This window comes from Pseudopodoces humilis, chromosome 10, assembly GCF_049639895.1.
Source record: "Pseudopodoces humilis isolate 2021_Gansu_Grassland_sample_001 chromosome 10, ASM4963989v1, whole genome shotgun sequence".
Classification (NCBI taxonomy): Eukaryota; Metazoa; Chordata; class Aves; order Passeriformes; family Paridae; genus Pseudopodoces; species Pseudopodoces humilis.
In genome coordinates, this window is record NC_142209.1 from 20,681,238 (window position 1) to 20,696,485 (window position 15,248).

The 15,248-nt window shown below is 37.3% G+C and overlaps 1 protein-coding gene across 1 annotated transcript in view; it reads right to left on the reverse strand.

The window, feature by feature from the left end:
- ST6GALNAC3 (ST6 N-acetylgalactosaminide alpha-2,6-sialyltransferase 3) overlaps positions 1 to 15,248 on the reverse strand; it is a 218,304-nt gene that overhangs the window by 115,782 nt on the left and 87,274 nt on the right. Inside the window, exon 2 of the mRNA XM_005521051.3 lies at positions 1,817 to 2,011. Within this exon, the coding sequence (XP_005521108.1) occupies positions 1,817 to 2,011 (195 nt within the window). The remainder of the gene's footprint in view (positions 1 to 1,816; positions 2,012 to 15,248) is intronic.

Genomic DNA, 15,248 nt, shown 5'->3' on the forward strand with positions numbered 1-15,248 from the left:
GTGAGCTAGGAACATGAGCTATGTAAAAGCTTTTCACATGAGCATCACAACAAAAGTTCCCTCGCACAGGGAATAATTAAGTCAAAAATCAGTGCATTTACAATAAGCAAGCCATGTTCAGGTTCTTCATTATCATTTTAATTAGCAAATATTAATGTAATCTGCAAATACAACAGGGAAAACAACTAAAATTACTAAGTTTAAGGAGTCCTTCATGACCTGAGCTAAATTGAGACAAATGTCTTACAAATCTATACCGGTCACCAGCTTTCAGGACATTCATTTCCATTTACTGTTAGAACTTCCAAGCGTGTTATCAAATTTAAGAATGAATTAAGGCCCTCACAAACTACTTCTAACGTCTGATGAAGGCAGTGGTGAATAAAAACAGATTAGCATGCTCCTCTGCTCTCAGTTATCAGTTCAGACCGATAGTGATCAGGTGACCGTGGCAGCTCTGCCTCATTCAGATTCCACACCTGCCACTGTGCCAACAGCCCAGGGACATGCAGAACACGCTGCCCTCTCATTTCTAGAGGGATGAAGATGCTGCATGGAGCCTTAACCCTTCTGAGCTCAACAGCACCTCCCATTCCTTTCCCTGGGACTACGATTCACATGGGAACAGTTCTCCTTTCAGGTGCTTGTCCTTTTTCTGCTTCATAGATAATGTACTTTGGCCTCCAAAATAGTGCTGCATCTTACAGGAGCAATGATTAAAAGCTATAAATGTTTAAAAGAAGCTGTCTCCTAAAAACTGCCCCTCTGTCATTCTGACTTTCATATTTAACCCCCTAAAGGTAGGATAATAACTGGCTAGTCCAATTCACTTACAGGACTAAATACAATGAAGTGGGAAAGCATTTTCATTCTCTATAAAAGCTGTTATGTGAATGAATTTCACTCATTAATAACCGCAATTTTATAGAAAAAAATAACTAACAGTTATTGAAAGTCTGATAGTATTTTTCATGATTGACAGTGCTATAACTGATCACAAACTATAGAAAGAGTTCATTTTTTATGTTACCTTATTTTTGAAAGTTTCCATTTTAAAAATATTACAAAGAGAGAAGAAAAGCCTGAAGAAAATGCATCACCACCACCACCAAAACCCAACAGTGGCTCTAGAAATTTTGACAACTAAGGCACTTTAAAGCAGGAGTCCCTGTAAAACTTAGTTTCATCAGACAAGTATTTTTATCACACAGCAAGTATTTTTATTTGCTTAAATTAATTTAATTAAATTTATTTATGTATTTAAAGTACAGAATGCAAACACATACCTAGCTTTGAATTAGTTATCAAATATTAATGCAATACTTCCAGAAAAATCCAGTAAACCTCTAGCTTTAAACATTTACTAGACTCACATATGCTCATTTCACAAATCACTCCCTTTTCCTCTTTCATGCCCATACAAACAAAAATAAGCTACTTCTTCTTCGGGCAGCCCCGGCAAAATGAAACATTTTTAGGACCTTATTACAACAAACACGAGAAAATTTCTTTTTGCATTAGAGGGATTGAAGGATTGAAATTAATCTGAAAGGTTTTCTTGTTTGTATAAACAAGTTTTCACTCAATCAAGGGTCATTTTGAGGCCAGTTCACTGCTCTCTCCACTGCAGACATGACAGAAATTTTTAAAATTTCAAAGGTCATCTAAGTGGCAGCAGACTTCTAAAATAGCCACTTTTCTCAGAAACACCCTTGTTCAGTTTTCGCACTGGGCAGGTTGTAAAAAAGCATTAGATGTGACTGGAGAAAAGAAATCTACTGGTCCATTTTGCCAGGCTGTTAAAAGCAGGTCTTACCTCTTGTGTTTTTACATTTATATATCCATAATGAGTTTTCAGAGGCTGCCTTTGGCCATTAGAAAATGGGATCCACTTGACTCTGGTTTGTCCAAAGCAGTTTAGGATCAAAGGGAAAGTTACTTCATTTGTGAGACGAACGATGATCAGACAGAGGAATGCAGCAATGAAACTCACAGCAACAATGGACTTTCTCTGTAATGAAAAGAAGAAAGGAAATAAATTATTAAAATTGAGAGTCAATTTTAATAAAAAAATACATATCTTCAATTGGAGGATGAAGGAAAAACACTTGAGAAAGCTTTAGGTGAAATTATTCCTCTGGTATTCACCTTGCTGCAGGAGCAGAAGGACTCAGGTGACTGGATTGTTTCATTTCAATAAATTTGCATTTCAGAGGTTTGCAGAGTTTCTTTTAGAACTGGTTGCAAATGAGTCAGTTTTGCACACACACAAAAAAAAAGAGCCTTTTTTTTAAGGTTCATAAAAAATCTATCCACTTCAAATTTTATTTGCATTTGGAATAAAGATTTTATGTAAACATCCACACCAAAGTCTTCGCTAAAAATCATCACTTTTCTAGGGACAATACACAAAAGGAAAATTCCACACAAAGTTTACTGGGAAGATTACCATCACTACAGATCATTCCATGCAACAGAATTCATGCTCTAACTTTAAATACTTTAGAATATATTGTTGGTGGAGTCAGCACCACTTTCTGCCTTACTCCCCGGTTCATGAATTTACAAAGTAAGGCATTATTATTTTGGACAAGATGACTTCCATTGTTAATAATTCAACCAATCTGAAGTCTGTGTCTAATTAGTGCTTCCCTTTCACCTCTACCCCATCCAGGCAGTTGGACTGGAGAATGTAATCACAAAAAAAATCTTTCCCTGGGTAACTCCCCAGTCTGCAGGTGAAAAACTTGTAAGAAAAAAGGATGTTCTCCTTATTTTTAGCTATTTTTTAAAATACTGTAGTCAATTACTTCTAGACAAATTACATAAGGATAAACATGTCATTTGGCATGTGTAAAGATTCTAGATATGATACTCTATCAAAAAGATTATTTTCACCTGCTCCCTGAGGGAATGACACAATTATCATTTACAGGAGTTTTTACTGTACTTTAATTACATTCTAGGTTTACCTGATTTGCCACCGTTTAATTACTCTACTGAAGGCAATTCTATCATTCTAAACAGTAATATTTACAAAAAAAAGAGTGGGAAAAAAATCATTTGCCTAAGGGCCTATACATAAGTTAATGCTGGATGACAGAATCTGACCACCCCAATTCCCATCTACAAATTCCACCAACTAAGCAGCAGAGAACACATTTCACACCACTTATTTTACACGATGGCAGTAAGATCACACATGATGCCATGGTAAAGGCAAGCTCCTATTGCAACCAGGTAAGACAAATCTGTTCCTTGCACAACACTGAGAATCACAATGAGCAAATTGGAAGGGATGTTATGATATTCTCACAAACAAGAGTTAACAAAATAATCCATTGCAGGGGTCAATTGCATGGCTCTGTGTTCTGACGTACTGGGAGGTTTCAATTTATAAGATAAAAGCAATGAGAGACTGGGTTGGAAAACTTGGGTGAACGAGGTCACTGTGAGGAGAAAAGGAAGAGGAGGATGAAGAAGTATTTTGGCAGCATGATTCAGTGAGGAACCTCAGTCAGCTAATGGCTGTGCAATGTAAAATTAAACCCAGCAAATCTTCAGAGGGCAGCGCAGCAGCCACAACCCAATCGCAGCTTTCAGAATTCATGGAAGCCACCGCACTTTTCATCATCTGCATTATAACAGATTTACATTAAATTGCAATAAAATGGCTGGGGAGCACTTCTGTGTCACTTCTCTTTGTAGCAGATGGAGTCAGAAACATTTAGCTATATATCAGAGCCTTGTAAGTGCTAAGAGCAGCCAAGATGTGCAGTGCAAGTGATAATCATAAGGCAATGAGAGGGAGCATGGATTAGGCGTATTATTTATTGCAAACCAGAATTAAAATATTACAAATATTTAAAGGGGAATCTAGAGTCTCATTCCACTACATGAGCATGTTTCAATCAAAACATCCACAGCAGGAAGCAAGACTGCTTGTATGATGCAACTACCTGATTTCCACATACTCTGTCTTCCTGGTGTATTGAGTATCACCTTTTACTTCCTTTTTTGGTGCAGATCTGTTCTGAACTTGAAAACAGTGCAATCAGCTTTATGTGTTTCTCACAAGGAGTTGTTCTAAACAGCCCTTGCCCTGAGAAGAATTCAGATTGTGTAGCTAAATTTCCTGGCCTTCACTAGGAAGCCACTCGATTTTGTATTTCTTTTTGTAAAATGCACTGTACTACCAGATGAAAGAAGAATTGTGGCCTTTCGTTTTTTTATGTAAGAAAATATTGTTTGAAAAGGAAAACAGCAAAGATTTTTCTCTGTGTGTTTGTTAGCCAGTAAGAATCTGCACTAACAAGATCATTCAAATGAGAGAAAGGAATTTTTACAACAGAACAGAATTAAGGCATCTATTGAAATTGCTTTGGAAAAAAAAAAAAATCTAGCTATATGCAAACACAATGTTTATTTATCAACTTGTACAAAGGACTTTTGTATTAAGTATTCAGCTCCCCTGCAATATTTGTTGAAGGCATGAGATCCAATAGGCATTCTCTGCAGGAGAGAATACTGCAAACTGGAATTTCAGTGGCTCCATAAATTTCACTGTAAAAATACTGAAAAACACCAAAACACATACTTTTCATAATTTTAGCCCTCTTAAAGCACCAAGTAAAATGTCTGCTCGGTGGCCATGAGTATTCTACAGGGCCCTTCTAAAAGTAATTAGATTCCCTCAAGTCCCTATGTTCTTTACCTGCTCATTAAAAAAACAAACAAAACAATCAAACCCAGATGCTATTTGTCATTGACTGGTTCTTGTAAAATCTCCTTTACTGTAGATAAATGGATTTCATTATTGGTCCTCTGATAAAACTTAAAATTTAGCATTTGATAATCCAAAAGTTCTACATGTCATTAGGATATGACAGAAAAGTCTGAAGCTATAAACAGGGATGAATACCAAATTGTAATTTGTCTCAAAATTTGTCTGCGTCAACATTTTAAATACTCACACAGCCCACCATTTGGGAGAGCTAAACCAACACTAATTCGTAAGTCTGCAGAGAAACAAATCTTATTCCTTCTTAATTTTCAGTTCTCAGGAATGCAAATTGTCTCTTAACAAAAGAAATGTTTCTCTAATATGGACATACCCCGTGCATAAATCTCAATCAATCCTTTTTTTTTTTTTTAGCTAATCTAATGTAGACATTTTGATATTGATAACATTTGCATAAGAAATGTATATTCAGTTATAAACATCTTTTAAATGTTTCCCATTTTTCACATACGCAGTGAGGAGTACACAGTAAGACATATGTTAAAGTGTTTCTTAGCTGGATGACTTGCATGGTATATTAGTTTTTGTTACATTTTATTTCAGTCACTATAGTACCTGATCAGCCTAGATGGCAGTGGCAAGAACAAAATTTCCCTTCTCATACATACATATAGGAATACAGGATCCTATAGCAGAAGAGTGAAGGAGTTTACCTTTTGTTAATGAGACTAAATCTACCTATGGGTTCATTCCCAGTTTGGAAAAGAAAACAAAAAGGGGTAGAAGATGAAAAACCTGAGATCAGAGTACATGAACTGCAATACTAGAGACCCCATTGGGCCAAAAGCACTCACTAGGACTAAACAGTTTCTTCTAATTCTTTTTACTCAATCCCCACAACAGCATCATCCCACTTTTGGTGTCGGTCATTTCTCAGACACCAAGCTCATTCTGTCTAGCATGTATATCAAAATCAATAACTAGTAGGCATGAATCACATTCAATTTATATCTAGGTTGTTAAAGTAAGAACTGAAATAAAAACAGGAGTGTCATACTACTCTGCTGGATAGAATTTAATTAAAAACTTCATGGGAATAAAACAATAACAACTTTCAGGGGTATAAATATATGTGTATGGCAACACGGTCCCTAGCACGATTTATATGCTTCATATCATCTAGTTTTGGCTAATTACCAGTGCCAGGGTGATTCATTATTTTCAGTTTGGCAGAAACTTGACAGTCTGAACAAGTTTTAGTCATTTTTCTTTCATAATCTGTTAAGAAGTGTGAGATGACAAGATCCTTTTTTTTATAGTTCAATAATGCCTGACAGAATAATAAGACACAAACATTTTTTGTGTTGTATACAGTTGTCTAGGAGGGAGGGAGGAAGGAAATATTTTCAGCATGGGAAGATAATTTCTTAAGTTGTAAATTTTACTGAGATCTGTACTAAGTATCTTTATTCTACTCTCTAGCCAAAGCACAGCACCCTGCCACTTGGCATGTATTATATGGCAGAGACTATCAAACCACTTCACAAGCAGGAATAAATCCCCTTCCTAGTGAGTTTCACAGTAAAAAGCCATTTCACAGGTGCATAAACTGAGGTTGAAATCAACTTCCCTAAGATCACAAAGAACTCAACAGAAGAAGATATTTTACTCAACTCCTAAACTTTCATTCTAGAACTATTTTGTTTTTCAGGCTTATTGTTTCTATCACAAGTGCATGCCTGAATTTATTAAAAGACAAAGTTGAACATAATATTATGAAAGATTCCAGCAAAGAACCCTAGGAACCATGCCCCAAACAGTAATTGCAAATAAGCCTTTTTTTCATAAATTGATTTTCTTCAGTACTCATTCTGTCTTTTATTTTATAGATACATGGCAGCACCGAGCTTGGAAGGACAAATGAAAGGTAAAGACTAATGTGAGGGCTTTGTGTCTCTCAGCTGACACAATATGCAGCAATATTGTATTATTCTCACAATACCTACCTTTACAGGCACAGTGAGTAACTCAACACATTTTTAATATCCCCTCACATCATACTACTTTCATTACAGGACTGATGTAGGGTTTCAGTTTTTACTCAAGCATAATACCAATTGAAAACAATAATGGCTACACTTACTGAATTTGTTTCATTTTGTAGACCACTATATGTAAAAAATAATTTTATTTAATTTTCTCTTTTATAGTCTAAGGCATCCCATTTAAAAGCTACTTTCTATTACAACAGAGCATTAAATGAAATTCTTTCAGCACTCTAGTTCAGTATACCTTACTGATTTCACCAGTATTGGAAAAAGACATGCCTTCCAGCTATTTCTTTTGTCCTGAAAATCCCTCTAACAGGGCTGCTGAAGAGACAGACAATCAAGCAGGGGTCCTAGAAGTTTGCAAAGAGAGTAGGACTATATAGCAAAGATCCTTCTAGAAATAGTCACATGTCAAATATCATTTGCATAAAATCAGTAGCTGAAGATTTACTTTCTTCTCTTCCAGATGTGAAAGTTAACCTGAATATGTTCAAAGACTCCACAGGAGATTGCTGTCAGTGTTTCTCTCTCAGAAGAGAAGAACAAAGCTGGCAGGGGTTATATCACCTGTAAGATCTGGTTTGGGTTCAAAAACCAGTAAAATTAGGATTAAAGCAACATCTTTTTTTATTATTTCTGTTCTGGAAACAGACATTTGCTAAACTGGAATGTAAGCAGCCAGGAAGCTGAGAAATAAGAGCAAAAATGAAGTTCAGTGATGAAGAAGGAAACGTAAGAAATGCAGCATACCTAAAAATAGGTAGTTACAATGAAAGAAACATGTGAGTTTTATCCTGAAAAGAGTTTCTCATAAGAAGGTACCCTGAATCAGGACTGTGTTTGAGAACTGTGGTGTTTAAGCAAACATGAATATAAGACACATTACTTCTTGCATGCCTTCTCTGCAGGTGTTCTGGCCTTTTCTATGGCTAAGGCAGCTCAAGGGCTCTCAAAACACAGCTCATTGTACTTCTTGTGTTGTTGTCATTTATTAAAAACTTGTTACATAATTCAGTTTTCACGATGGTTCACAATTCACAGGTGGTGTGTCCAGGCTCATTGCAATTCATAGATATTCAGGCTCATAGATATTCAATCTTTCATTAAAGCCACAACTGTGCAGAGTGGTTCAGGCTTACTGGGTGGGGTAAGACCTGAGCGATGAACAAAACATTAATCAGCACAGTCTAAATAATTGATGTAACAGCAGCAGTCTGTATTAAAAACCTTATATAAGAGATAATCCTCCTATATGTAAACTCCTTTTATTAGTCTCAGGTAACTGCACAGCTTTATTACATATAGCATTCCCATCAGAAAGAGCACATTTATTTAGGTAATAATATGAAATTATGTAGGGTGAAGAACTTCCAAGTTTCAAGGAGTAACTGCTGAAGTATTTTGACGGCCTTCCATATGCTATCATGCATAAGAAGCGACTACATTTGAAAAGCCCCAGTGATTCTGAGCCCTCCAAATTGCAAAGCATTGCCAGATTTCAGGAATTATTTTCTGTCACTATTCCCTCTTGCCCTAAACTGAAGCCTGATAAGAAGGAGCATTTATTTGTCTGGAGATATTCTTATCCCTTCAGACTTTCCAGCACTTTGAGCTCCCCATATCCTATAGTTCCCACTATTCATTTCATGCTTACTCAAAGCTGAACCTGTACCTCCTTCAGCAGCCTACTCCTGGCCCAGGCTTCCCTGTGCAAACAGCCCCAGTCCACCAGGCACAAATATCATTAGCACAGCCCCAGTGTCACACACCACAAGGTCACAGTACCACCAAAACAACCTAAACTTCTGAGCAGGGCATGCCTTTGGCTAGTCTGCTACTTGATTTTATAGTGCAGCTGAAAGCTGTCCAGTAATTTAAAAGATCTATCCCCATAAAATCCCCATGGCAGCAAAGCACACTTTAAATAAGGTTGTTGATTTTTCATTCTATAAGATCTGCTAAGAATATTTAATCTAAAACTCCAGTTACTGATTCACTGATGTCCTTCACAACTAGGGTGAGCTCCATCAGTAGCTGTAGATGCATATTATATAAACACTAATGTAGTCTCTGCATGATAAAGTAATATTAAAAAGGAGAAAAAAAGAAAAGCCACTGCAGCACAGCTCTCAAATGGTGATTTTTAATTTTTATTTTTTTTTTCTGGAGCTGGATTATTGCCCAGCTCTTCTTATCAATACCTTGGCAAGCTTTCCGACACACACAGGCTGACATACGCTTCCCTATAATAGAACTGCTGGTATAAGAATTTGTGATCTTTCAACCTGGCAGTTGGTTGTTACTACTTATTGAAGTAGTACCTGATTGTAGCTATTTTTCACCTGCTGAGAAAAGTTCAAAGAAAAAAAAAAAAATCACCCATATGTGAGTATTAACTCTTATCCTGCCACATATACCTCACTTAGATGACCTCTCTTTCTCCTCTATAGAAATATATAAAGATTCATGATCGGCAGCATCCTAAGACTGAGTCTGTAACTGAGGGATTTTCACAAACATTCTGAAAAGCACTCTATAGCTGCTAAAATTTTCATTAAAATCCCTTTCAAAAAGTTGATTCATTCAACCAGAAACAGACTGAAAAATGCATAACCAGTAGAAAAACAAAAACAACAAAAAACATCACAAATACATCAAGATTCTTAGAAGACAAAAAAATACCAGCAGACTTCTGATCAGCAGATCTTTACATTTGAAAAAAGATGCAGTATTAAAAGTATTAAAAGTCTTTTGAATTTCTTTGCTATTTTACCTGAAATACCAAAAATACTCAATTTCTTGTTTCAAAAACTCACAGAAAAGGTAATGCTTCTGAAGTGAAAGTGAGATAAATTCAATTTTTGCTCGCAGCAGTAAAATCATTAGTGTGATTGGTATGCAGCAGGAGGAATGGATGTTAATCACATACCTATATGTTTAGTAAATACTACACTGGGATGTAACCTCTGGAAGTACTAACTAGTAGAGAAGAAAGAAAATAATCAGACAAATAAAATTAAACACTTGACAGCAGCCCAGAGGCAGAAGAAATGAAAGTAAATAAAATGTTGTAACAACCCCACACTCCCAGGCTGCACATCTGTGAAGAAAATGCTTTTGCTGGAAACCTTTACTTGCCTGCAGCTCACTTCTGCCTGTGGGGGAAAGTTTATGCTACAGAGCAAAAACTGCATAACCAGAAATTCACACAAATGAATTGCAATTGCCTACCACCATCTGGACTACCCCAGACTTTCTCCACTGAATTTTCTTGTGTAAAGATCCCTGATTGCCATGCTGGACTTGAAATTTACAAAGAAGTAACACCATGCCTTTGGTTGCTTCTAGAAGCCCTTTAACACTGGAAGGCAAAGGAGATGTTGCCCAGCCTGTTACTTGGCAGGACTCTTGCTCTGGCCCTTCACACCAGCTTCATCCCACACTATTCTTTGGGAGGACAGCATTTCTGGAAAGTTCCTCTGGATGTTCTCTCTGCCAGTCTGTGCAATGCAGCTGCTGTTCATAAGCATGAAAAGAAAAACAGAAGCAGGGGATCATTATGGATTTTATTCTTGCACCTTCAGCCAGCCAGGGCACCCTAACACAGAGCAGGTGAATGCCTTGTTCCAGAGGCAGGGATGCAAACCCTGATTAGCCATATGGGTTCTTTAAGGTCTGGCTGAATGAAAGACTAGCTTTACTCTGAAATATAAAAATATTCAAGTGATAGCTCTGCCATCAGGCAAAGGCCCAAGTTCAGACAGAAGAAAAAAGAAGTTTTTACACACTGGTCTACTTAAAAAAAAAAACCAAACAAACACAAAAAAAAAACCAACCAACCAACCAAACAAAACAAAAAACCAAAACAAAAACGGGAGGGTAACTGTGAATTAGAAAGAAGCTGCTCTTAAGCAGAGATGATGCACTTCAACCAGGCTGCAGGGGATCTTCTCTAGTCTCTTCTCTTTTTTTCCTTTTTCTTTTTTTTTTCTTTTACATTTGACCAAAAGACTCTCCAGCACAGCTGAGGAATGTTGTCCTGGATTGGCAGGAGGCAAGAGCAGCCTCTATGGATGGCCTTTCACACAAAACAAGGGAACCTTGGGCTCTAAATTCTTGTGGCAGTTCATCTGTTTTCCATCAGACATGGCAATCTCCCTGTTTACTTTGGATAAACCTGTTCCAGCCTACTTCATCCATAGGTAACTGACACATACGTCATCAGAAAAGCAAAATGTATTATTCAATGTCTCCAAGAATTGTCTGCCTCTGGCACGCTGAGTAACATTCCAATAGCAGTAACCATTTGTAGCCAATAAAAAGCACGACCTAATTACAGAGAAGTCTGGGCTGAGATCAGCTGTTTTGTAATGGGAATTTGAAATTTTCTGCCATACAGCTGGGAGCATGCTGCTTTCAGTGAGGGGAAAAAACACCTTCCCAGCTTAGTTCTTGCTCTGTTCTGTATGCTGTTTCCTTTTTTGGATGGTTAGAAAAAGGGGTTGGGGAAACAAAAAAATAACCCCAAAATCAGGACACCTGCATGGCAGAGTCCTCTCTGAGAAAAGACTTTATTCCTGTGGCTTACAAAACTTACAGACCTTCAGGGCACACAGTCTTTGGGCAAATGGAGGCACATGGAGGATGTGGGATTTGCTGGGATGGTCACGATAGGGTCTATTCCAAGGAGTGCATGATCCAGCACAAGAGCAATATGCCACAGGACACACATGGAAGAGGGAGGGGATTAAAGGGGTGTGTTTGGATGAAGGCAAGCAGAACTCAGCCAGGCACTTTTATTGGAAACATCAGCAATCACATTATTATCACAGCACTACAGAACACAGCTTTTCATCTAGGATGCAGATCAACTGTGTTAAACACTGCATGTTCCTAGCAGCACATCCAACTATTTCATGATCCCAATAAAAAATAGGAGGCAGGACTGCATTTTACATCTTTTTTTTAGGAGGGTCTGCACTGAGCAATGCAGTGTCGGTACCAACACAGAGGGGCAAATGACCTGTACATTTTTGGCAGAGAGATTTCTTTTCTGAAAGAGAAGTGTGATCTGACCCTGCTTTACTCACTTCTGCTCATACAATCATGGGAAGATGTTGCAATGCAGCAGGAAGTTAAACAAAATTTCTTGCCCATTTAATACAATTGTATTCCTTCTACAGGTAGGAGTCTATTCATTATTTGTGCTTGGATAACACGAGCAAGAGGTTATCAGAAACCACCAGAGAGGAGACTCTCCAGATAGCAAAGAATATGCAGCATTGCAGTTACAAAACACGAGTGCTCACATACTGCTCAAGCAGTTGATCACATATCCCTCCGTTGACTGGGGAGCTCTTTAAATCAGGGCACTGAAACTCAATAAAAACACTGATCAAGGTAGTGCCTTCAATTTAATTATGAGCTTTATTGATCATGTCTTCTCTTTATAAAAAGAAAAAAACCATGGCAGGGGAATGTAACCACAAAGCACTGAGCTGCAGTGGAACTTGGCAGAACAGATTCCTTGGAGCGGGAAACCTTTGCCTTTTGTGCTGATCTCTCACTTCTAGGAATTAGGAAACCATTTATATACAACATCTTTTCATTAGAAGGAGGCAAAATACAATTTCATGTTTACAATAAAATACATGATCTGAGACTTATTTTGTGAATACACACAGTTGAATGGGATACCTGCAGTGGAACAGCACCCAAAAACCACAATCAGGAGTCAACCTCCATTGTGATAAAAGCTGTAAATTCTTTGGATTCATTACTTCTGCACAGCATCTCAATAGGAGCTGGAGAAAATCATAAAAATTGATAGTTTTCCAAAAGAAATTCTTCCAAGCAGTAAAGTTTAATCTCTCACTGATCTGTTACCCTGATAGAATAGTACAGGGACAGTAACATATATATCCTACCCAAACACACATTCCATCATCGTATCACCCTCCTCTCACGCTGGGTGAGCTAACTGAATTGAACTTGACCTTCAAAGCCCTTGGAATGCAACAAAATATCTCTGTTTTCTGACATTTATGGGTGGCTTTTCTGCATGGCTGCTTTTATTGCCTGGAAAATAATGGTGAAAGCTGTGTGTACAAACCCACTACAAACACTGACAAATCACATGAAAGGAAGACAGATTTATTCAGTGTAGATTACTCCACAGCTAATCTAATCAAATCCAAGTTTTACATTTTTAAAGCAGATCAAAAATTCATAGAGTTAGCATTTCAATACAATAGATATATATATTACAGCTTTATTTTAATCTGCAAGTGTAATTGAACTGATTTGGATTTCCTGTGCTTTTATTTTTGCTTAAAAAAGCTTTATGTATTTCATATGAAAATGCATCACTGAACCAGCATATGCACAAGAAAAAACCCATGAAAAATTCATACAGAAGATTATCAATCTCTGTCTAATAAGGCTTAGATAAAAACACATTTGTACATGATTCTATATTAGAAACTAAATGTGCTGCATGTGGAAATGCAAGTATATCCTATTTGTGGCTTTCTTAAACTTAAAAGAAACCACTCCTAGCCACTTTATCAGAGCTGGTCTAGAACATTTTGACAGAAGAAATGCAACACAATTGGGCACCTAGCAGAGCTTTCCATCCTTCAGTCCATCAAACACAGAGAGGTTGTGTCATGTGTCAGAAATTATTTCAAACCCCTGGTTCCCTGCATCCACATTCTACTGCATGCAAGAAACAAACAAAAGTAGCACAAACCCTCAAAACATTCAAATTGAGTTTAATTTTTGTGTAATAAAGACATAATTTTGTTGTCCAGGTACTTTGTTCTATGACAGCATATCCAGCTGCTTGCACCAAACAAAGCCAACTGTGGAATTCTGTCCCTCCTTCATATAAAGATACCTCTAATTGATTCAAAGGAGAGCAAGAGAAAGCCAGAAGCACAATTGAATTTGAACAGGAACAGTAAGATAAATACAATTTTTTTAAGATTCTTTCCCAGGGCCTTTGTGTACGAGTTACTCAATTTGCAAACTCGAGATCCCTCAACTCCCACCTGAGCCAAGTCTGGTGTCACCAAACCCAGCTTGTGAATGTTCTTGCTGACATCTGTGGGACCCAGCACTGCATCTCTGTAGCAGCTCTGTAGCTTTCAGCCACAGGGGAACTCCCTAAGGTGCCAACTGTGCATGCCTTGACCTGGATATGAACAAAAACTTCTCATCTTCATTTCTGCAGCTGGTGCAGGAAGCAGGTTCTGCCCACAACCCTTCTGCTGTAGGATATTAAACTCTCCCACACACTAACAGCCCTGAGGCCATGTATCTTCAATTATCTTAAACACCAATCTGGTCTAAAGCAGTACAATAAGGCCACCAAAGCCTTAATGAACTCATCACAGTGTCTCAGAGGTTACTGAAGGGTTTTTTTTTCCTTTCCAGCAGGGAAACTGCCTGAGACACTGGTGAGATTAAATAATATGCCCCACGACCCTTTGGAAGTACTAGGCAAAGATGAGTTTTCCTAAAGTTCATTTAGAAGCAGAATCATACTCAATTACTTCTAAAAATAAATCCTAGACACTTCAACTCTACAATATTGAAAAGCATGTATAATGAATGCAGAAATGTTACTTACATTTACTATTTCATCTGTTTTCAGTGTTTTCCATTTTTCCTCTCTAAGGTCTTCACTTTTATCAGTTTTTATCTCTGCCTTTATCCCAGTGCTGGTTAGACAGCCATTACCAACACAAGATGGAATTTGAACAGGATATAACACCCCACTGCCCTGTGGCCACATGTTGATGGCCATCTTTCATTGTGCCCTCATTCTCTGTCAGAATACCTGGGTCTGTAGTAGTTTGTACAGTCATTACAAGTTATGAGAGTTTATTACATGTTCCAGATACTAAAAGTCATAAAATATATCCCAGTGCTCTGAAAATAAAACAGCTCAAGATTTTCTTAGTGAACCCCTAAATCTTCTAGCCATAAATCTCAACAAATAATGCTGTTTGTTTAAACTAACACCATTGTACAGATTAATGAGACAAGTTGTCCACCAGTCAGGGGAGGAACACAAAGATGCATCCTAATGTATTTAATTTCCAGGTTTATTCATTTTAAGTGTTATACAATGTGACATTCACACATTACTGAAGAAGTTAAAAGAACAAAGTGCACATCACTAATCAGCTGATCATTTATCATTTGATTTTAGATGCCGAAATTAATGATGCCCTTCCTTTTTCGTTAGATCTTTTTGTACTTTTTTTCATTAAATAAAAAACAGAATATGTGAGTAATCAGAATATTTATCTGCAATTTCCTTGCTTCTGCACACATAACTTATACCAGAGGGCTGGAAAATAGATTTAATTTGTTGAAACCTCAAGTCTGTTGGGACTCTCACAACTTAATGCCTACAAGATCCCATTTGAGATGTTAATGTTTCAAGA